The sequence below is a fragment of the Indicator indicator genome, chromosome 35, assembly GCF_027791375.1.
Source record: "Indicator indicator isolate 239-I01 chromosome 35, UM_Iind_1.1, whole genome shotgun sequence".
Classification (NCBI taxonomy): Eukaryota; Metazoa; Chordata; class Aves; order Piciformes; family Indicatoridae; genus Indicator; species Indicator indicator.
Genome location: NC_072044.1, coordinates 2,077,279 through 2,098,443, shown reverse-complemented (window position 1 = coordinate 2,098,443; position 21,165 = coordinate 2,077,279). Strand labels below are relative to the sequence as shown.

The 21,165-nt window shown below is 51.8% G+C and overlaps 2 protein-coding genes across 2 annotated transcripts; both read right to left on the bottom strand.

The window, feature by feature from the left end:
* Positions 1–7,169: 7,169 nt before the first annotated feature.
* Positions 7,170–12,002, bottom strand: GUCA1A (guanylate cyclase activator 1A). The gene is made up of 4 exons (XM_054395905.1): positions 11,805–12,002; positions 8,769–8,918; positions 8,016–8,106; positions 7,170–7,330 (listed from the first exon to the last, which is right to left on the bottom strand). The coding sequence occupies exons 1-4, from the start codon at positions 12,000–12,002 to the stop codon at positions 7,170–7,172; spliced, it is 600 nt and encodes a 199-aa protein (XP_054251880.1).
* A 2,337-nt stretch (positions 12,003–14,339) lies between these two features.
* On the bottom strand, positions 14,340–17,864 carry GUCA1ANB (GUCA1A neighbor). The gene is made up of 3 exons (XM_054395778.1): positions 17,753–17,864; positions 15,307–15,360; positions 14,340–14,737 (listed from the first exon to the last, which is right to left on the bottom strand). Exons 1-3 carry the CDS (start codon positions 17,862–17,864, stop codon positions 14,340–14,342), a joined length of 564 nt encoding a protein of 187 aa, XP_054251753.1.
* Between the last annotated feature and the right edge of the window lie 3,301 nt (positions 17,865–21,165).

Sequence of the window (21,165 nt, the reverse complement as noted above, 5' to 3'; positions counted from 1 at the left end):
GCAAACTCTGGAAATGTGATGCTGACTACAACTGTGACTTACTCTAGGGTGGTAGTGGCTTTCCTTTCTCATACAACCTCAGCATCCAGATGAAAACTTCAGTGGTTTAAGAAGCTGTACCTCAACCTGAAACCCATCTGCTGCATGCTGCTGGTACCCAGAGACTATTTTTGGCCCATGAATAAGTCTTTCTGTGTACATAACACTGTGTTTGCCAGCTCTGGTTTTTGGTTACACCCCAAGGAACAAACTTTGTGTGTGTGTGTGTGTGTGTGTGTGTGTGGCTTCTTGCAATGGATGCTGGGCAGGGTTTTGTTCCGATGACAGATGGGATTGGGAAGCAAGGAATCCTGACGTGGTGGTGCTGTCTCCAGGGCAGATTGGGGTTTGCATCATCCATGCCTAAAGAGACACAAACACATCCAAACAAAAGTGGCAGCAGGAGAACCCAAAGGTGGCAGCAGAAGAACCCAAAGTCACAGCAGAAGAACCAAGGGTGGCAGCAGAAGAACCAAGGGTGGCAGCAGAAGAACCAAAGGTGGCAGCAGAAGAACCCAAAGTGACAGCAGAAGAGGTGCTCTGACAGACTTGATACACACAGGAGGCCTGTGTTTGTGTTTAGTGGAATTAAATGTCAAGGGAAAATTGCTGAGCACCAACATGTTGCTTATCAAAAGTGAGCAGTGGACTGTAGGTGCCAGCCAAGACAGCTCCCAGAGCTGAGGCCAGCCTGCTGTGTGGGCTGGGCAGGTGGAGCAGCAACTTCCAGCATCTCTCCTATGGATCACAGTCTGCTTCCTTCGACCTGTTCAGAGCCCTGGGGCTGTGAGGCTGGAAAAATGCTTTTCCCAAACAGTGAGGAGCAGCAGCAGCAGCACCAATTGTACCTCCTCTTCACAGCCACATTTAGAGGTCAGATTTGCACAAGTGTGGTTCTGCTCCTTTGGAGCCTTTTTCCTACCAAATCATCACTCCAGAACAGCTTTTCCTGCCCTGTGAAGATTGAGCTCTAGGAGCTCCACGACTCTCACTGCACTGGGAGAGGTAGAAGGAGGGACAAGGGATGAGCAGAGCTCTGCCTGGCAGTGTCCCTGCAATGGGAGGATTGGTGCTGCTTTCTCAGCAGGAGCACAGAAGGCAGCAAGTGACAGAGAATCCAAGTGAGTTGCTGCAGTCCAGTGGTTTTACACCGGGCTTAATTTAGCCACAGACTATAGATATAAAATCTGGAGCAGCTGTAGGCTGAGCTCTGCTATTCTAACCTGGACTCCCACGTGTGTGGAAGGAGAATTTGGGTTGAACCAATATTTTAGCTCACTGTTATTTGAGATTTCATTGGTTTCTTTGCAAGGAAAACTTCCCCAGGAGTATAACCATGAGCTTGTCTGGTTTGTATTAATTTTCCCAGGGGATCAGTGGGCCTGGTCATACCCATGATAAAATTTGCAACCTGCCCCCTCTCTCCCCCTCCCCTCCCCCCTTTTTTTTTTTTTGTGGCCTTTAATTAGGGTTGTAGGATCCTTCAGTAATTAGTTAGTTTTCTGGTTTGTGGTCTTGTCACTTCAGCCAGTGTTTAAATTCAGGACCATGAGGAAGTGGTCAGGATAAGATACAGGCAATGCTGGAGTTCAAATGCATCTACATTTCCACTTCTAAAACAGCCTTTCCAAGAGTGCTCTGTAAATATGCACTGGCTTCTGGTGTGCTTATCAGTGCTGATTAGATTCCCAGCTCATGCTGTAAGGCAGCTCTTGAAAGCTCAGCTCAATAGTTTAGCAGCCAAAGATCTGAAAGAAAAATTTGACTCGAGAGCTTGGAAGAAAAGATTCACTTTACTGGAGTGCTGTATCCAGCTCTGGAGTCTTCAGCACAGGAAGGACATGGACCTGATGGAGGAGAGCCAGAGGAGGGCTACGAAGATGATCAGGGGGCTGGAGAACCTCTGCTACTAGGACAAGGCTGAGGGAGCTGGGGGTGTTCAACCTGGAGAAGGCTCCAAGGAGACCTTAGAGCAACCTTCTAACATCTGAAGGGGCTACAAGGCAGCTGCAGAGGGACTGATTCCAAAGGCCTGCAGTGACAGGATGAGAGGCAATGGTTTGAAATTAGAGAAGATTTAGATTGGATGTTAGGAACAAGTTCTGCACCATGAGGGTGGTAGAACACTGCAACAGGTTGTCCAGGGAGGTAGTTGAGGCCCCATCCCTGGAGATATTCAAGGTGAGGCTCAACAAGGCTCTGAGCAAGCTGATCTAGTGGAGGATGTCCCTGCTGGTTGCAGGGAGGTTGGACTAGATACCCTTTGGAGGTCCTTTCCAATCCAGACCATTCTATGATTCTTCCAACTTGTGGACAAATGTTTTCAGTGGAGGACACAAATCTCTTAATTCCTTGCATCTCAGCCTCTCAACCAACACAACTCCCTCTGCTTCTTGCACAGTTCAGTGGATGTTTGCTTGCTGTAGTTGCAACACTGGAGGTTTACTTCAATGCTTTCAACTCTTACTCTGCTCACCTGGTGAGGCATGGGAGGAGATGTTCCATGGCCCTGCAGCAGCAGTCCTCAGCTGGGGTGGTAGAGGGCATCCTAGCACCAAGCACGTGGATGGCTGCTGGGAGAGGTTTTGTAACATCAATTTAATAAAGATTTATTTATGAAAATTCCATCTGGTTTGGAGAATTTATCTTTTTTTTCCACTTAGAATGAAGACTGAGACCTCTGTAAGCACCTGGCCAAAGCTGTAGGGCTTTAAGACATAATGAATTTAAGGGAGGTGTTAAGTGGAGCAGCCAGCCTGGGTGAGACAAAGAGAAGGCAGAGGTGATGATGCTTCTGCAGATGCAGAGCAGGAAAGGAGTCTCTTCTGTTTAACTTCTACCCAATGACAGAGAAAAGCAGAAGTGTGTCATTAAAAGCAATTAATTGTTAATGGAATTTGAAATAGGTGCTCACAAGGTGAGCTGACAGTGCTGCAATCAGATAGCTCCTGCCTTTTGACCCTGTCAGGACTGAAACAGGAAGCTCAATGAATTTAGGGCTCAATGTGTTGGACTAGGCAGCTGGGTGGTGCCACCTTCTCTGGCCTGGACCAGCCTGGGCACAAGGTGGGCAATGCCTGTGTCAGTGCTGGCATCACCCAATGGAAAATTGTTCCTCTTATCAGTTGTGTAATCTTTTGTCAAGGTGCTTTAGTCTTAGTCCTGTTTTTAAATCCATTGGTATAAGCTCTTTGATCTCCTCCCCAACTCAGTTCAACATCCACAGCAAGCCATTGATGTCAGACACTTTGCATAATCCATTTTTCCAGCCTTACAGCCCAGCTACAATTGGATTTGCCTGATCGGATTTCTTTTGGGTCTAAACTGGGAACCAGGATGGCTTGGAAAAGGCAAATGTCAGGAGGTTCTGCTGAGCTCCTGCCATCTGCTCTGATGTTTGGTGGCCCTCGAGTTGGGTGGGACTGAAGGTGGAATAATCAGATTAGAAAGCTGAAGGTGAGGCTGTAGCTGAAGGGGGCTGATGGAGAGAGGCACCAGGGAACAGGAGCCAAGGAGGCATCACATCCCAAAATACTCTGGGAAGTGCATTCCCAGGAGAAGCACTGAGCACAAATAATGAAGCTGTGAAGGAAAGAGGAGGAGTCCATCCAGCTCTGTGCTTGGTTTGTTGATACACCTGATGTCCTGAGAGGGGAGGGTCTCCCCTGGCTGGCTGGGGTCTGGTGGCTGCCTAGGGGAAAGGTTTGTGTTCAGGTCATTCCCAAAGCCCCCGTGGTCAGCTTCTCCTTGAAAATGTCATGTTGGAAAGCAGAGTGGCAGTGCCAGGGGTTGCACAGCCCTGTGCTGGTCACTGTAGGGATGTCTTGAGGTCTCACCAATTGGGGTCATGTTCTCACAACACCCACAGCTGGCTCCAGCAGTCTGGGAAAATACCTTCTCTTTCCTCTCCTCTCCTCTCCTCTTCTCCCTCTCCTATCCTCTCCTCTTCTCTCCCCCCTCTTCCCTTCTCTCTCCCCTCTCCCCCCTCTCCTTGGACAGTGCACCTCACCAGTTTAGAAAGTGTCTCAAACACATCACCTTTAAAGCCCCTGTGTTACTCCTAAAGATCTTCACTACAGGGTCTTTGAGGGTATCTAATGGTGCTCTGGGCTCTGGTGTCTGACACAGGAACATCAGAGCTGTGCCGTGGGGCAGCCTCATCCCCTGGGGATAAAGGACCTTTAGCAGCACCTGTCTGAGAACCTGCTTTGTATCATTGCTTTGTTGCACAGAGGGAGGTGGAAGGAAATACACCTCACAGCCAGGGTAGCCCTGCTCTGGTGCAGAGCCCACCTAAGACCCCTCCCCACCATGGGCAGTCCATGATTTCTGCATCCCTCAAAAGCCAGCTGTGCACTGATGGTGTTTTGGCACCTCAGCCCCGCTGAGATAAATGCCATGGTGCTGCCAAAAGTCACTCCCTGGGTGGTTTTAGCACGGCTGCAACTCTCCATCCTGACCCTGTTTCAGGGACCTGTCCCAGGTCACTGCAGAGGGGGAGGCAGAGCTGGGAGCTGACACAGCTCCAGGCTCCTGGAGCAGCTGGGCTGCCTCTCACTCACCACTGAGACTGTCCCAGGAGTGAGCAAAGTGTCTGTGGCTGCCACCACCGTTTTGAAATGAGTGACTGATGCCTGAGTTAGGCCAAAGAGAGTCACAATATTAGTTTTTAATTATTTTTAATTTGCTTTCTTAGAGGCTGAATAAACATCCTCTGGAGAGAGACGCTGAGGTGTGAGGAGTGCCTTGGGCCAGCCAGCAGTTCTGGGACAGCCCTGTTGGGATAACTTTGCCTTCATACATAGAAATGGGGCTTGTGGGGGCTGCTGCTTCCAGCTACTTGGGCTTGCAGAGCAGAGAGGGACTAGAGGAGGCAGTGGCAGGGCTGACTGTGTCTCTGTAGAGGAGGTGGGTGCAAGAAAGCTGAACTCTGCTCCCTCCTCGTTGCTGCTGTAAAGATGAAGCACAGGGAGTTTTGTGATGTTTTTTTTTTTGTGGGGGAGTTAGTTGTGCTGCAAGGAGGAGCATTGCACACTGAGTAAACAGCTCAGCCTGGCTCTAATAAGATGTTTGCAGCCTGCTCTGTCTCACACTGGTGTAAGAGGGGTGACTGGACAAGCTGGACCATCAACAAGTTCCTCCCTGGCCTTTGGTTTCTGTGTCTGCCCAACAACCACAGAGCCCAAACCAAGCTGTCAGGGGCAGTAGCCAGCAGGGCTGTGTCTGTGCATCCTGCACTTGCTGCCTGTCTGGGTGGAAAATAGGGGCAGGAGGGAGCTATGGGGCTGCCAGATGTGACCCAGAAAGCAGAAGGTGTTGAGGAATGGGTGGGGTAAAGCAGAGAGCTACAAGAGAGAGTTGTAGGATTACCCAGGGGTGAGGTTTGACTAAAGCAAGCTGAGCACTGAGCTGTGCTGCTCAGTGCAGGGAAGGTCAGAAGAGCAGGCAGCACCTGTGGGATGTGAGCAGCCAGAGCAGCCTCTTTTCTAAGCTGCTCTGAGAAGCAAAGAGAAGAAGAAACCAGACCTCTCCCCTTCCCTGTGCTCATCTTGGACAAGAACTCTTGCAATGAAGCCAAAGCAAAGCTTTCTGCACTTGCTGGAGCCAATTCATCTGTCCTGCTGGAAACAGAATGATTGATTGGAAGAGAGGAAAAGCAGACCCTGAAATAATCTTGTAAAGCATCTTTATTAGTTCACTAGAAGATTGGAAGTACAAAAGCTTCCAGGTAAAACACTGTCAAATGAAAAAGACAGGAAAATGGTCAGAAAGCTGCTTATGAATTGCAAGCATCCAGTGCTAAATGAAGAGCCCTTCAGCTAGGCAAGAAATCATCCCCGGTGTCCCTGCTGCCCCAGCAAACCTGCAGCTTGCTCCCATCGGACGAGGAAACTCCTCTGGAGGAGCAGCCGAGGCTCAGCCCCGGCCGGGCGCGGGGGCGCGGCCGCCGCTCCGGCTGCATCCCTTGTGCGTGTGCTGGGTCCTGGGTGCAGCCCCCACTCCTGCCACTGCTGGCTGGCACCTGCAGAGGAGGTCGCTGTGCCCGGAATGCTACGGCCAGGGTTTTATTCCACGGGGGACAGTCCTTGAGCCCACAGTACCGTGGCGGTGTCCTTTGCCTGCTGGGGATGCTCGTGGTGTGGGTGCTGTGTCTGGCCCCTCTCTGGCAGCACTTCCCTGCCAGCTGCTGTTGTGGTGAAAACCTCCTGATGTTCACGGAGCATAAGGGGCAGGAGAGTTTAAGTTTATTGCACAGCCTAGAAGACTGCAGGAATATTCCTACAAGCATGCAAAACTCTTCCCCCTCAGGTGGCTGCTGTTGCAGCCTGACGTGGTTCAACACAGCCCTTCCAGATATTTCAAGGAGAAAATGCCCTTAAAGTTCAGATAGTTGGTTAAAAAAGGCACCATTCTGTGGGTTTAGTGCTTTTTTAAACAAAGGAAAGCCACTGCATTCTCCACTCCCCTTTTTCTAGCCCACAGCTGTCTGGATCTGGCAGTGTCACTAACAATTGCTAACTGAATGGTGACAAATGAGAGAACCAAGGACCAAACCTGCTGATCTCCTGCTCTGGAAACAGATATGGGAAGAGAAGGTTCAGGTTTTCTCCCTGGGTTTTGTACATTTGTCCTTTGGGGACCCCCTCTCACCAGGACCAGGGGCTGGGCATCCTTGGGGCTCATCCCCAGTGCAGATGCTGGTGTTGGCCACTGCCCAGGGAGAGCTCTGAGGCTCCTCTCAGAACTCAGCCTCCTTGAGGCTCCTCTCAGAACGCAGCCTCCCTGAGGTTTCTCTCCTTGGTGCATCCTCTCTTGCCATATCCAGAGGCCCCAGAGTCCCCTTGGCAGTCCCAGCAGCAGATGTGTGCTTGCAGCATGACGAGCCACCATCCCAGCACCTTCACAGCAGCCTGTCCTCTCTCCAGCTGTGCCAGGCAGGGCCAGGGCAGTGCTTGGTGAGCCCTGGGCTCCCCTGAACCCTCTGCCAGAGGAGCAGAGCCTGGTCCATGCACTAGCAGGATAGTCTGGTACTGGTGCTGGGACAGCTCACCAGCTCCCACAGCTACAGCCTGATTTGTCTTTATAATGCAAGGGGGAAAGGTGGAGATGATGGGAAGGTGCCCAGGAGCCTACTGGGCATCCTGTGCCTCCTGCTCTGGCTCGTGTGGGTTCTTCCCATCGTTCTGGATCAAGCGGACGATGTGTGTCAGGTCCAGGCTGCGGGTGAGGATGTCCAGCAGCACTTCATCCTTCTGCACACCCTCCATGAACTCCTCCAGGGAGAGCTCCCCTGTGTTCACAAAAGGGCTGTTAATTCCTGCACCTTGGAGCAGCCCCCCAGGAGTTTTGCACCCACTATAAAACGGGGTCCTAGGTCTGTGTGTCCCAAATCCCATCGCAGATGAACCCTGTGCAGATCCCTACCCTGCCAGTGTCACAAGGGGCAGTTGGCAGTGTCCCCTCGAGCTGGCTGCAGCCCAGGGAGGGGATGAGGAGCTAAACCTTCACAGAGAGCCACCCTCCACCAGTTGTCCCCATGTCCTAGTGTTTTGGGACATCTGGCACCTGGAACTGCTCTGGCAGACTGAACCCTGTGTCCAGAGAAGGGCAACAAAGCTGGTGAAGGGTCTGGAGAACAGGTCTGGTGAGGAGTGGCTGAGGGAAGTGGGGTTGTGTAGCAATAGCATGAGAGGAAATTGCCTCAAATTGCACCAGGGGAGGTTTAGGTTGGAAATGAGAAACAATTTCTTGACTGCCAGAGTGGTCAGGCATTGCAACAGGCTGCCCAGGGAGGTGGTAGAGTCACCACCTCTGGAGATGTTCAAGAAACCTGTGGCCATGGCACTTGGGGACATGGTGGTGTTGGGTTGATGGTTGGACTTGATGATCTTGGAGGTCTTTTCCAACCTTAACGTTTCTGTGATTCTAAGGGGGAAGCAGGAGCAGCAGTGGCACTGCACAGGGAAGTTCCTCACCATCTCCATTGATATCTATTTTGTCAAACACCATGTTGGTGAACTCCTCAGCCGTCATCGTCTCGTTGCAGCGGTTGATGGCTCGAATAGCCTGGAGGGGAAGGAGGACACAGAGGACAATTCCTGAGTATTGTGCACGTCTGTATGCCCACTGGTACAAACAGACAGGACACAAGAGACCAAACCCTTCTGCAGGCAATAGCTCTCATAGATTCATTGAATGGGTTGGAAGGGACCTTAAAGATCATCCAGTTCCAACCCCCTGCCATGGGAGGGACACCTTCCACTGGACCAGGTTTGCTCAAGTTTCTGGTAGGAATAGGTCCTTTCTGAAAACTGGAGATTAAAGTCACTGCAAAAGGCAATCAGTGCATTAAGAGATTAAGTGGGCATGCTGGGGTAAGCCAGGAGCCCTTCACCTCTGCCAAGCCTTAGATTAAACTCAAGTGATTATCTCGGCTGGGTTTCGGTGGACGTGGTTGAACAACCTGCAGTGAGGTTGCTGCATGCTGGAGCATGCAGGGTGTGAGGTGCTCCAGACAGGTCCAGCCAGGATGGGCAGCCTGGTGGGAGGACTGGCAGAGGACAAGCAGCAGGTTTGGCCCGAGCCTACTAATTACCAGGGATCTGTCTTTTGGGTTGGAATATTCCTCTTACAGCCTTTCTGTTGGAATATTCCTCTTACAGCCTTTCTGTCTGCCTGCATCTCATGACATCATCCATGGTAGAATGGAAGAACCTGAGCCCACTCACTTTGATGATGTTGAGCAGTTCCCCCCGGTCAATGCAGCCATTCCCATCCACATCATAGAGCTTGAAGTACCATCGCAGCTTCTGATCCACCTTCCCTTTCAGCACCAGGCTCAGAGCTGCCACGTACTCCATGAAGTCTATGTAGCCATCCTAAAAAAGCAGAAGGTTGGAAGCTAGGTGAGATTAAAAGCAGTCAGGCAGTTAAGTGATTTTCCTGGTCACTTTTGGAAGTCCTCACTGGAGGACTTCACTGTGTGGCCACCACCCCAAGAGCAGAGACCTGGGGGCATGGTGGTTGGGTTGTGGTTGGACTTGAGGAGTCTTTTCCAACCTTAATGGTTCTATGATCCTCTTCATTGCCTACCAGTTAAAGCTGATGTACTCTCTGGTGAGAGCTCCACGTTATGGTCTTAAAAGGTCTTTCCCAACCAAAATAATTCCATGGCTCAGTGATTCCACAGCTCAGTGACTCCACAACTCCATGCAGAGCCCTTCTGTGTGGATAAGCAACGGACTCGGCGTGTGCCTGGCCTGGGGACTGACCAAGCCTGGCCTGTGCTGCAGGAACCTCTTTATGCAAAGTGGTGGTAATTCAGAGGCCAAAGAGGAGCAGCCTTATGCAGATGAACCCCCATGGATTACCTAGCCTCATCCTGCCTGCGCACACCTACAGCTCTTTGCTGCTGCAAGGGGGATCCTGCACGGAAACCTCCAGGAGAAGAAGGAGCTCAGGAATTACCCCCGCAGGCTGCTGACACTCAGGAGAGGAAGGAGCTGCTCTGTCCCTGTGCCATTTGTGTGCCTGCTTCACATTTGTCACGTCAGAAGCACAAACAGTTTTATCTTTGACTTTCCTCCTAGGTGTTTGTCCACCATGGTGTTAGAGACGTTCAGCTGGGAGCACAAACAGCTCTCCAGCCAGGGTCGTGGTACCAGTGCAGAGCTGTGCTGGGGTGAGCCCATGTGCCACCACCACCCCGCCTCCAGACACTGCCCTCTGTGGTCACAGCTCTAGGACATGGTGCTCACCACTGAGCACTCTGGTGGCACAAACCATTGAGATACAGAGCACCCTGCAAGGAAATTGTACCTACTGGAAACCAGGACTGGAAACCAGTGCTGGCAACCATGGGGAGTCTTTAGGAGGGAGTAAACTGGGGTTTGGTCAAGGAACAAAGCCACTGCACCACAGGGAGGGTTCAAGAAGAGATCATCTGCTCTATCCCACTGCCGGATTAGCTATAAATAGCTCCTGAGCCCCATTCCCAGCAGGATTTCCTGGGTATTACTTCCCTTTCCACGTGTGCATCCAAACAGGGAGCAGCAAGCAAGGTAAAGATCTCAGGGCATAAACGAAATACCTGAAGGACTCAGAGCCTAAGTTGCATTTTCGGTGGGAAGCCCTCTGGGTTGTCATCAAATTTCTCATGACATTTCCTTTCTCACATGTGGTGCAGTTCCAAAGGATTTGCAAGCAACGGAGGATGCTGTTTCCTCTTGGAGACAGAGCATCCATCTGCTCCTCTGGCACAGCTCCTGAACTGGGCAAACAGCATTCCCAACATGGGCAGGAGCTCCAAGACTGCTGGAATTGGGCTCAGCCACAGCCCAAGGTGCAAAACTTCCCTGAGAGAACCAAGGACCTTTATCACATGGGGCCAAGCAGAGGTGAGAACCCCAATGGACTCTAATCCATTTCTAATTAACAGAAGGGAAAAGCCAACCAGCTCCAAGCAGGAACAACCAGCTCACCCCACAGCGTGTGCCTCAGGAGCTGGCTGCCTCTCCAGCACTGGTTCTCGTGCTGCTCATTTCATCCTCATTGTCACAACAGTCACTATTTAAGGATTAATCATAGACCCATAGAATTGTTGGGGTTGGAAATGACCTCTAAGCTCATCGAGTCCAACAACCAACCCAACACCACCATGGCCACTAAACACAGAATCACAGAATGGCTTAGGTTGGAAGGGACCTCAGAGATCATCTACTCCAACCTCCCTGCCATGGCCAGGGACACCTCTCAACTAGACTTGGTTGCTCCTGGCCTCATCCAACCTGGCCTTCAATACCTCCAGAGAGGAGACATCCACAACACAGAATTACAGAATCACAGAATCACAGGATGTTAGGGGTTGGAAGGGACCTCAAAAGCTCATCCAGCCCAACCCCCCTGCCAGAGCAGGATCACCTGTACCAGATCACACAGGAACACATCCAGGTGGGTTATGAATATCTCCAGAGAGGGAGACTCCACAACCTCCCTGGGCAGCCTGCTCCAGAGTCTTACCACCACCCTCATAATGAAGAACTTCTTCCTAAAGCATATCCCAGAGAGCTAGGTCTAGACATTTCTTGAACACCTCCAGGGATGGTGACTCCACCACCTCCCTGGGCAACCTATTCCAATGCCCAGGGCACTCCATTCTGAAGGGAGCACAAACTGCCAGCTAAATCCCACTCTCTGAATCACTCAAACCCAAAATATCCAGTCTAGGAGTGGTCTGGTTTGATTTTAGAGCAGTCAGCAGGTGAAGAGCTTCTGCTGACATAATTTTTGTTTTTTACCTTACAAAACCGATTTTACAATTGATGAGGTCATGGCCAATCCTAGAATCACAGAATTGTCAGGGTTGGAAGGGACCTCAAGGCTCAGCCAGTTCCAACCCCCCTGCCATGGGCAGGGACACCTCACACCACAGCAGGTTGCTCACAGCCACATCCAGCCTGGCTGCAAAAACCTCCAGGGATGAGGCTTCCACCACCTCCCTGGGCAACCTGTGCCAGGCTCTCACCACCTTCATGGGGAAGAATTTCTTCCTAACATCCAATCTGAATCTACCCATTTCTATTTTTTTCCATTCCCCTTAGTCCTATCACTCCCTGACACCCTCCAAAGTCCCTCCCCAGCTTTCTTGTAGGCTCACCCAGCCCACCCAGCCTTAGACCCCCACCTGTGTCACACAGACCCAGAAGCCACCGCAGGTGACGGCACGAGATGCCCTGCAGAGGCCGAGCAGGAAGGACAATATTTACCTTATTAAAGTCAAACGTCTCAAACATTTGCTCAACGTATTTGTTGGCTGATGGACTCAGGTTTTTCAAGCCAAAAAACTGTTTGAACTCATAGAGGGTGAGCTGGCCAGAAGGACACTCCGTCATGAACTTCTTGTACCATTGGTGGCACTCAGTGGTGCTCAGCTCCTCCACGGACTTCCCATCCATGTTCCCCATCTCCACACCAAGTGCTGGTCACTTTGCAGCCCTCCTCCCCACCACCAACAGAAATAATGAAAGAAATAAATGGCTGTTTTCTGATGCTTGAGGCTTTCTTGTCGATCTTGCTTCTTGCCTTTAGAGTCCAAACGTGGCAGCACTGCAGGGATCACAATGTCAGGAAGAAAGCAAAAGGGCTGTCCCAGCTAGGGGGTGGTGGTGGTGGATGCAAAAGGCACCTCTCCTAGGAAGATTCAAAAGCACAAAACCCTCTTTGGGCAAGAGGGTGATATTTAACTCCCCAGTTAATCCCTCCCTGGCCAATGAGGCTCAGGGAGGTGATAGGCTCCTGCTGGGCATTAAGAATTCAGGGTTAAAATAGAAAGGAGGTAAAATGGGAATGTCTTGCAGATTACAGGCCCAGCAGGAGCTTAAGAGGGTGGAATTTTCTCTGTGATGATGTAATCTCCTAATCCACTTCATTAATGATTTTGTGTTGGGGCCACACAAGCAGTAACTTCTGAAAACAAGTCAGAGTAAGAGGAAAGAGAGAAAGCCACTGGGGAGTCTCTGTGCTGCTCCTGGCTTTTGGGTGTCTCTTAGTCTTCCTCTGTCTAGAGGATTTCCAGATGGAGCTGTCAGTTTGAGCCTGAAGTTCATAGAATGGTTTGGGTTGGAAGGGATCTTAAATATCCAGTTCCAACCTCCCTGCCATGGATAGGGATCTTTATGACCTTTAAGATCTCCCTGCCATGGGCAGGGACACCTTCCATCAGCCCAGGTTGCTCAAGGCCTCATCTAACCTGGTCTTGGACACCTCCAGAGAGGGGACATCCACAACCTCCCTGGGCAACCTGTTCCAGTGTCTCACTACCCTCACTGCAAAGAGTTTCTTTCTAATGTCCAGTCTAACTCTACCTTCATGGAAGGGGAGGCAGCATTTCAAGTCCTATATGAGATGCTCTCTCTCTAAGCTAAGTTTGGCGTGGGGAGACAACCACAGAAACATTGCTTTGAATGGGAAAGCTTCAGGTGCTTTAAATGCAGGCACCAGATGCTGTGATCATCTCCCAGGAAGCTCCCTCCCCACCCAGCTGCTGGGTCCTGCCCTTTGCTGGGACAGCCCCTCCTGAAGCTGCAGTGGTGAAGATTCACTGGCAGCACAAAGTTGGGGCTGGATAATCATTGAGGTCCCTTCCAACCTGGTGTTCTATGAATGAATCTATGAATGAAATGCATTCTAGGAACCTCTTAGCTCACAGGTGATCTTTAAAGCCCCTTCAACCTCAACCATTCTATGAATCTATGAAATGTGGATACAGCCTCACCAGCTGCTTCAGGAAGGATTTGCTGAGGGCACTTTCAGTTCTCCAGAGCCTGCTGGAGGAGAGCTGCAGGGATGTGCCACCTGAATTTCATCTCCAGTTGCCACCTCACTGCTGAGTGCCACAAATGAAACCACAAACAACTCTTTGCCTGTGTCTGGGACAACCTAGTGAAGATGATGTCCTTTTAGAGTAGGAGCAGAACTTAGGCTCAGCTGAAGATGCAAAGCTCCCAGGTTTCACAGCATATGCTAAGCCAGGCTTGTGCAGCTGAGCTGGCTGGGTGGTCTTCCATGCCATGCCTTGCTCTGCTGACACCCAGTGCCCCTGTGTGAGCAGCTGGCAGTGTCAGGACAAGTTGGATGGGGGTTTTAGAGCAAAATCCACACTGTGTCTCCCTGTGGGAAGCAGTGGCACAGCCTCAGATGCATTGCTTAGAGTACTGCATCCAGTTCTGGAGCCCCTGTTGGAAAGATTGGAAGGATTGGAATGTGCTGGAAGGTGTCCAGAGAAGGGCTATGAGGATGAGCAGAGGGCTGGAACTCCTCTTCTATGAAGACAGACTGAGAGAGTTGGGGCTGTTCAGTCTGGAGAAGAGAAGGCTCTGAGGTTATCTTCTTGTGGCCTTCCAGTATCTGAAGGGGGCTACAAGAAAGCTGGGGAGGGACTTTTTAGGGTGTCAGGGAGTGACAATTCGGGGCGGGGGGGAATGGAACAAAAATAGAAATGGGTAAATTCAGGTTGGATGTTAGGAAGAAATTCTTCCCCATGAAGGTGGTGAGACACTGGAACTGGTTGCCCAGGGAGGTGGTGGAAGACTCATCCCTGGAGGTTTTTAAGGCCAGGCTGAATGTGGCTGTGAGCAACCTGCTGTGGTGTGAGGTGTCCCTGCCCATGGCAGGGGGGTTGGAACTGGATGATCCTTGAGGTCCCTTCCAACCCTGACAGTTCTATGATTCTATGCTCACTGCTGGTGGCAACCCAGGGAGCAGCTGGAGTCACACCAGTCACTGGTTGCATTGCTTGGACTTTATTGCTTAGGCTTGGTGCCCAGGGTGGATCTCCATTTCACAATGTTTGCACTCTGGATGTCCATCACCTTCCTGGTGTGGTCGGTGTCGCGGTGGAAGCGGTACCCACAGGTTGGCTTCTGTGCAGTGTAGAAGGGGTTGTAGGAGTTGGACCATCTTGGGTTGTAGAAGAGAAACCTGAAGGAGTTGGGCTGGCAGCCCCCCGGGTGGGTGACCAAAGGGACAAAGCGAGCAGACAAAGGCTGGTCCCCATGGTGATGTCCTGCAGGCTTCTGGCTCCTTGGGACAGGAGGTGTCTGAGGGTTTTGCAGTTCTTTGGTCTCCTTTGTTCCCTTTGGTTTCTCGTGGTCTTTGTCAGGGGCTTCTGCTGTTTTGGTCACCTGGGGAGCAAAAGAGCCAGACAGATGCATTGCAATTGTCCCCACGCTTTGGCATCCTCACCAGTGCTGATGGCCCCAGTGCAAGGCTTGGGTACTGGTGACCAACAAGTTAAACAGCCCAGGAGAGCTTGGGGAGTGCCACCCTGCTCACAGCCACTGCCAGGATAAATGCTGACAAGTCAGGTGTTGGCATTTCTTCAGCCAGAAAGCTAAGGTGGTGTTAATTAAAGTGACTCTAAGGGAAGCAGTGGGTTCCCCTCCACTGGACAGTTTTCAGACTCAGCTTGCCAGGGTGCTGGGCCAGCTTATTTCAACTCCACTATCACCTAGAAAGATTGGACCAGATGAGACTTGGATTCCCTTCCAGCCTGGCATTCTGTGATGTGCTGGGAACGTGGCAGGGAGTCAGGGACAATAAATCAGGATACAGAGGGAAGACACAGGGAGGTTTGTAGGGCTTGGCTCTCCCTTGACCTGCTTTTCAGCTGGTTATTTGTCACAGGACAGAGAGTATGAAGTGCTGCCCAGTTTCTGCTGTTCCTGCTGTCAGTCTGGCCTGACTCACCCTTTCATCACTATGGGGGATACTGCATTTTCCTTCTGTGTTTGGCACAAGGGAGCCCTGGTCCCAGATCAGGACCTCAGTTCTGATCACCAGCAATACAAGCTCCTCATGAAGTCTTTACCAAACCACAGCCATGGCAAACCAGCCATGGAAGTGATTCAACCCAGTCTGACCCACAAAGTTCAATGGGCTGCATCCGTGATGACAGACACTGTGCTTTACACATGGCCTGGGGCATCAGTTCCACAGGCTCCAGGAGGTCCCTCTGCAGGTCCCCAGCAGCACCCTGTGCCTCATTCTGCTGAGCTTATTGCTCTTGATGAATCCTGGAGTGCTATTGTTTTCTCCTAGAAATGTGAAGAGAGTTAAAGGATCGTTCATGATCAGGCTGGAGCAGCTCTGCTGTGAGGACAGGCTGAGGGAGCTGGAGTTGTTCAGCCTGGAGAGGAGAAGACTCCAGGGGGACCTTAGAGCTGCCTTCCAATAGCTGAAGGGATCCTACAGGAAGGTTGAAACAGGTGTCTAGAGACAGGTAGCTAGACAGGACAAGGGGAATGGTTTGAAGCTGAGCGAGAGCAGGGTTAGACTGGAACTTAGGAAGGAATTCTTCACTATGAGGGCAGTGAGACTGGAACAGGTTGCCCAGGGAGGTTGTGGATGCCTTCTCCCTGTAGGTGTTCAAGGCCAGGTTGGATGAGACCTTGAGCAGCCGAGTCTCATTGAGAGATGTCCCTGCCCATGGTGGGGAAGTTGGAGTAGATGATCTCTGAGGATCCTTCCAAGCTAAGCCATTCTGTGATCAATTGGATCACATTTCTGCAATAGGTGCCATCACCCACATGCATGATGAGGGGGACCAGGCACTGCACAGAGCCCATTTTGCCTGTGCCTGCTGAACCCTCTGCAGAGGAGGGGGTGTGGATGTACCCCAAGCACTCAGACAGGGCTGAGCTGTCACCCATGGGTGCTCCAAGGCTGTGCCTGACAGAGGAAGTATTTCTGCTGCTGTTATTTAACCATGACTCAGTTATCTTGTTTTCCTTGATGGCACCTCAGTGCTAATGAGATCTGACTCTTCCCCTGCAATTAGCTGCTTTACTCCTGGGCGTCCCAAATAAAAGCTTTGCTGTCTGGCTTTATTTTTAACCTCTTAAGGAGGTTTCCTGGTTTCCGTGATGCCCTGGCTTACTTGGTGCTCTATTTCTGTCCCCTGTAGCTGGCTGCTAAACCTATTAGGCTGGGGATACCCATAAATTCCTGAGAAATCTCCTTAAAGTCTCTGAGGGGAACGCCCAGGTCCCCACAGGTTCCCCACCTCTTTTTGTCATTCATTCTCCTGGCACAGCCACCTGCCAGGTGCCCCAAAGGCTCCTTGCTGGAGCTCACGACAAGAGTTACCTCAGCAGTCACTGCTACAAGGCAACAATCCCCAAAGGAAACATTTCCCCCCTAAAGGGGATAAAATAACGGGATTTTGCCTCCCAAAGAGCAGATTTTTGTGCCCCTACAGCCATTTCCCTGTGGTTTGAGCAGAGATTTGTTCTGAAACGATTCCATTCACACAGAGATGATTACACCTCTTTGGCTTTGGCAGATAAGAGACAAGTATGCACACGACTGTGCTGCTGCAACAGCACCCACCCAGCAGGGAGGCATTTGTCTTATTAAAGCAGTTCTGAGCACTTGGGGTGTGGAAGGCAGCCTGTAGCTACTCTGAGAACTCAGCTGCTAAGTCCTGTAGATGCTCTCAAGACATTCAAGCCCTGGGTGCTGATGGCCATCGCCAGCGACAGGCAGGACACCCTGGCAAGCAGTGCTGAGCTTTGCTCTTGGGATGGGCTTCGTCTGCCCTGGGGGTTCCTGCTCATCCTCTGGGGCATCTAAAGCTTAGCAGAAACACCCTCCATGCCCAGTGAGTGCACCTGCTTACGACAGCACTGTCTTTGAGGGGAAGCACCAGCTCTATTTATGGCACTGCCAGAGCTCTGTGCCTGCACTGAGCCCCACCTAATCCTCTTGCATCCAGGCATGCAGGCAGAAACCCCTAATCCCTCCCAAACTCTGTTGTCTCTCAGAGAAGATCCCCACAGGCGGAGTCACAGAGAGAAGACTGACTTCAGCAATCAAAAAAGCACCAAGGGTTCAGCCATCAACCCCAGGAGGTGGCTGCCAGAGCCATGAGCAGCTGCCAGCACTGCCTGTCCTGCCCCTGCATCGCTGCTGTCCCCATCGTGAGTCCTCCCCACTCCTGCTGCTCCTCACTCATCCCCACAGAGCCACTCCAGGACTCTCAGAGGGTGGTTTGCTTTGAGCTCTCATGGGGTGGTACAGCCAGGTGGATTTACAGAGCAGGGAAGGGAAGACATCAAACTGACAGTACCAGGACCCTTTTGTCCTGGCCACCCTCAGCAAGGGGACGCTGAGAGCAGGAGTCCCTCCTGCCAAACCACGAGCCCTGAGCTCTCACCTGTGAGGTCATCTTCCCAGTGGGGACCCCAGCATGGGGGACTGCCAGGGGTGGAGGCTGCATGTGAGTTGCCAGGGTGGGCAGTGCCAGCTCTCAGGGCCTTTGAGGCCATTGTGACACCGGGGTGACAGCAGGGTGTCATCTGGGTGGTGGCTGTCATAGAGGTACCCAGGCTTAGCAGGGCTGCTCGGGCAGAGGGTGTGGAGGAGATTAGGAGGGTGCTGTTTCTCCTGGCCTTATGGGATAGGGGAAAAGTTGCACCCAACAGGAACCAGTCCTGCTGCCCACCCAGCCAGAGCATGGTGGGGCTGCTCTGATGACCCTGCCACCCCCACTGAGAGGTGACCTTGGCAGCAGGGACCTGCTCTCTCCTGGAGACACGAGCTGCTGCTCTTCCCATGCGTGCAGTCTGCTGTTCTGCAGCCACACATGAGGGTTTCTCCTCCTGTCCCTACTCCCTCCCTGGGCTCCAGCTGAGGACCTGCACTGCCTAAGCTCTTCGCACACCTGCGAGGTGGCAGGGAAGGAAAGATCTGCATCTGCAGGGTGCAGCAGCTCCTGCTGATGAAAGGCAGATTGTTCTGGGGTGTTTACCCACCTCAGGATCAAAGGCAGCCTCACACTGTGGTGTTACATCAGAGCAGTGCTCACATGGCTATTTCTGTGCCATGAAATCTGCAGGCCACCTTCCAAGTGCATTCCCATGCCCAGCCCACCTTAGCTGTGTGGCCTCTGTCACTCAACTGAGTGGCACTCACCCTCCCTTAAAAATACAGTTGTGCCTTCAACCAGGGCATCTTCTCTGTGTCCTTTTGAGTCTGCAGTGGTCAGCCTGGTCAGCAGCACACCTACCACACTCCTCTTCCTAGTCCTGAGCTTTCTGGAGGGAGTTCTGTGCTTTACTGGGAGGTAGAAGGCAGAGAACAAATATTTTTCATCTGGACCAAGCACATGGGAGTGTGCAGAGGAGCTCTTGCAGGCATGTTCAGCAGCTTGTGTTTACTGGGATAATAAATTCACCTCAGAACACACAACCCTTCATGTTGTGAGGAGTGTGTTTTCCAATGCTCACCACCCAGGGTGAGGCCAGCCCATGGCTGGTGGGGTGGCACGGGTGCAGCTCAACACCCCAGCAGCTGGCAGGTGCTGTCCTGCCATCCTCCCCTCACCCCACCCTGAGGGGTGAGGAACACCTCTGAAGAGCTGGATCACACCTTCCTGCTCCTGCAGAGCATAGCTGTGGCCCCTTTGAAGTGTCTTTGGAGGAATGACATTCTGTGGGACACCTTGGTGCAGGAGCCCAGGCTTTCTCGTGCCACAGGGGTTTATTGGCTTCTCTCCTTTAAAGCAGTTCCTCTTCTCCTTCCCCTTTTCCCTGGCTTTGTCTGTAACCTGTTGGATTGGTTCAGTCAGACTGTGAATATCAGTGAGCACCTCCTGCTTATCTTGCAGACATTGTGTCCTTTGTCTTTGCAGCAGTGAGTGGGTCCATTTCTGGTGCCAGTGAATGCTCTCTGCATGCTGGAGCTCAGCCAGCTGAGTTCCCATGAAGAGCTGGCTCCACCATGCTTCTCCCAGTTCCCATCCTGTTACTACTCTTATCTGCAGCAGGATGATTCCTTTTCCTGTGATCCTGACCAAGCTGTGGCTGTGGGTCCCTGTGGGGTGCTCCCTCTGCAGTGCTCCCTGTGCAGTGAGCTGTGAGGGTGCAGGAATCCCACAGGTGTAGATGTTTGCAGGAGCTGCAGGATGCTTCCTGTTCCCCATCTCACATGAGCAGCAGTTAGGATAACTGTTGGGAAGGGCAGGAGTCCCACTAATTGCAGGTCTTGTGCACTGCATGGAGCCATCCCTCCGGCATCACCTGCTGCTCCGGGACTGTATCTTGGGAGTGGCAGGAGCTGGTCACAGGCTGCCCATGGAGCATCCCTGCTCAGGCCAGGAAAAGGACCAGTGGGATGGAGCTGCACAGCTGCAGACCAGGCTGAATTCCCTGGAAAATATCCTAAATAATTAGAACCCCTGTGCTACAGCCATTCCCATGACACGTTTGAACTCTCCTTTTCCTTCCCCATTGCCAGTGACAGAATCATAGAATCAAAGACAGGTTTAGGTTGGAAGAGACCTTTAAAGGTCACCTAGCCCAACCCCCCTGCAGTCAGCAGGGACACCCCCAACTAGATCAGGCTGCTCAGAGCCCCATCAAGCCTGACCTGGAATGTCTTCAGGGATAGGGCCTCCAACTCCTTGCTGGGCAACCTCAGTGTTCCACCACCCTCAACTTCTTGCTAATACCCAACCTAAACCTATCCCTGTTAATTCACTTCCTTGAAGTGCTGCCTGACCACGTGTGCCATCATTTTCCTTTTGAAATATCCCAGCAGTGCCCATTTTTCACTGTCCACAAGTGATTTAATGCATTGCCCTGATCTGTGCTTTGTGGCAAGGAAAAGGTTGTGAAAAGCATAATTACAAAGTGATTAAATAAGGGATATTTATCACAGGGGAAAAGAAGAAGAAGAAGAAGAAATGTGTATAATTTTGACTCTCAAAATGTGGAGGGCATACAAATGGCTATAAGACAGGATGATCTTACCCTGAGGCTGTGCTTCAGAGTTAATGGTTTGACAGCAATTTGGGGTTTAAAGTTCTCCAGACATCCCAGCATTTATTAATAACCCAATGTTACTCATTAACTCCTCATTTTTCACTTGCACCACACAGAAGATCGTTGGCAACGTCAGCCCCTTGCTTTTCTACCTGAAACAAGGAGTGATTTGGGGTAAGGGCTCACTGACTTTAAGTTTTCACATCAAAAAAATGACAACACACCAGCCTGCTGGGTGGGGAATGATGTTCCTGGTGGTGGAGCATAGTAGGGGTCTGCAGAGGGGCTCAGGTCCATGGAGAAAGGGGAGTTTAACACTTAGTAAGATGCTTCCTAGCAGCTCAGGGCTATTTTACTTCCTGGCACACACACAGGGCAGAGGGAAAGGATCAAACTTCAGTGTCCCCTGGTTCCGGCTGACGAGTCCTTGTGTGCCAAGGAGACCTGCAGATCTCAGAGAGAGGATTTGGGTCCTGCACAAGAGGGGATGCAGAAGGTTTTGGGGCAGAGGAGCCCAACATTTGGGTCAGGAGTGCAGCAGCCGGTGAAGGAACAGAGCAACACGGGAGACTGAGACAGAGACCAAAGCTCTCCCACCCGAACGCGCGGTGCCTGACCGACGCGGGGGGCTGCGCTGGGCTGGGTTTATAAAAGGGATCCGACGGCATTTACACTGTAGATCTCGCCGATCCTAAGGGGGGGTCCCGAGGACCGCCCCCGGCAGCAGCTCCCAGGGCTGGGTTCGCTCCGCTCTAGGGACACCTCTGGGTCAGCCCTGCCTATGAAGTCCCGCGGGGCTCCATGC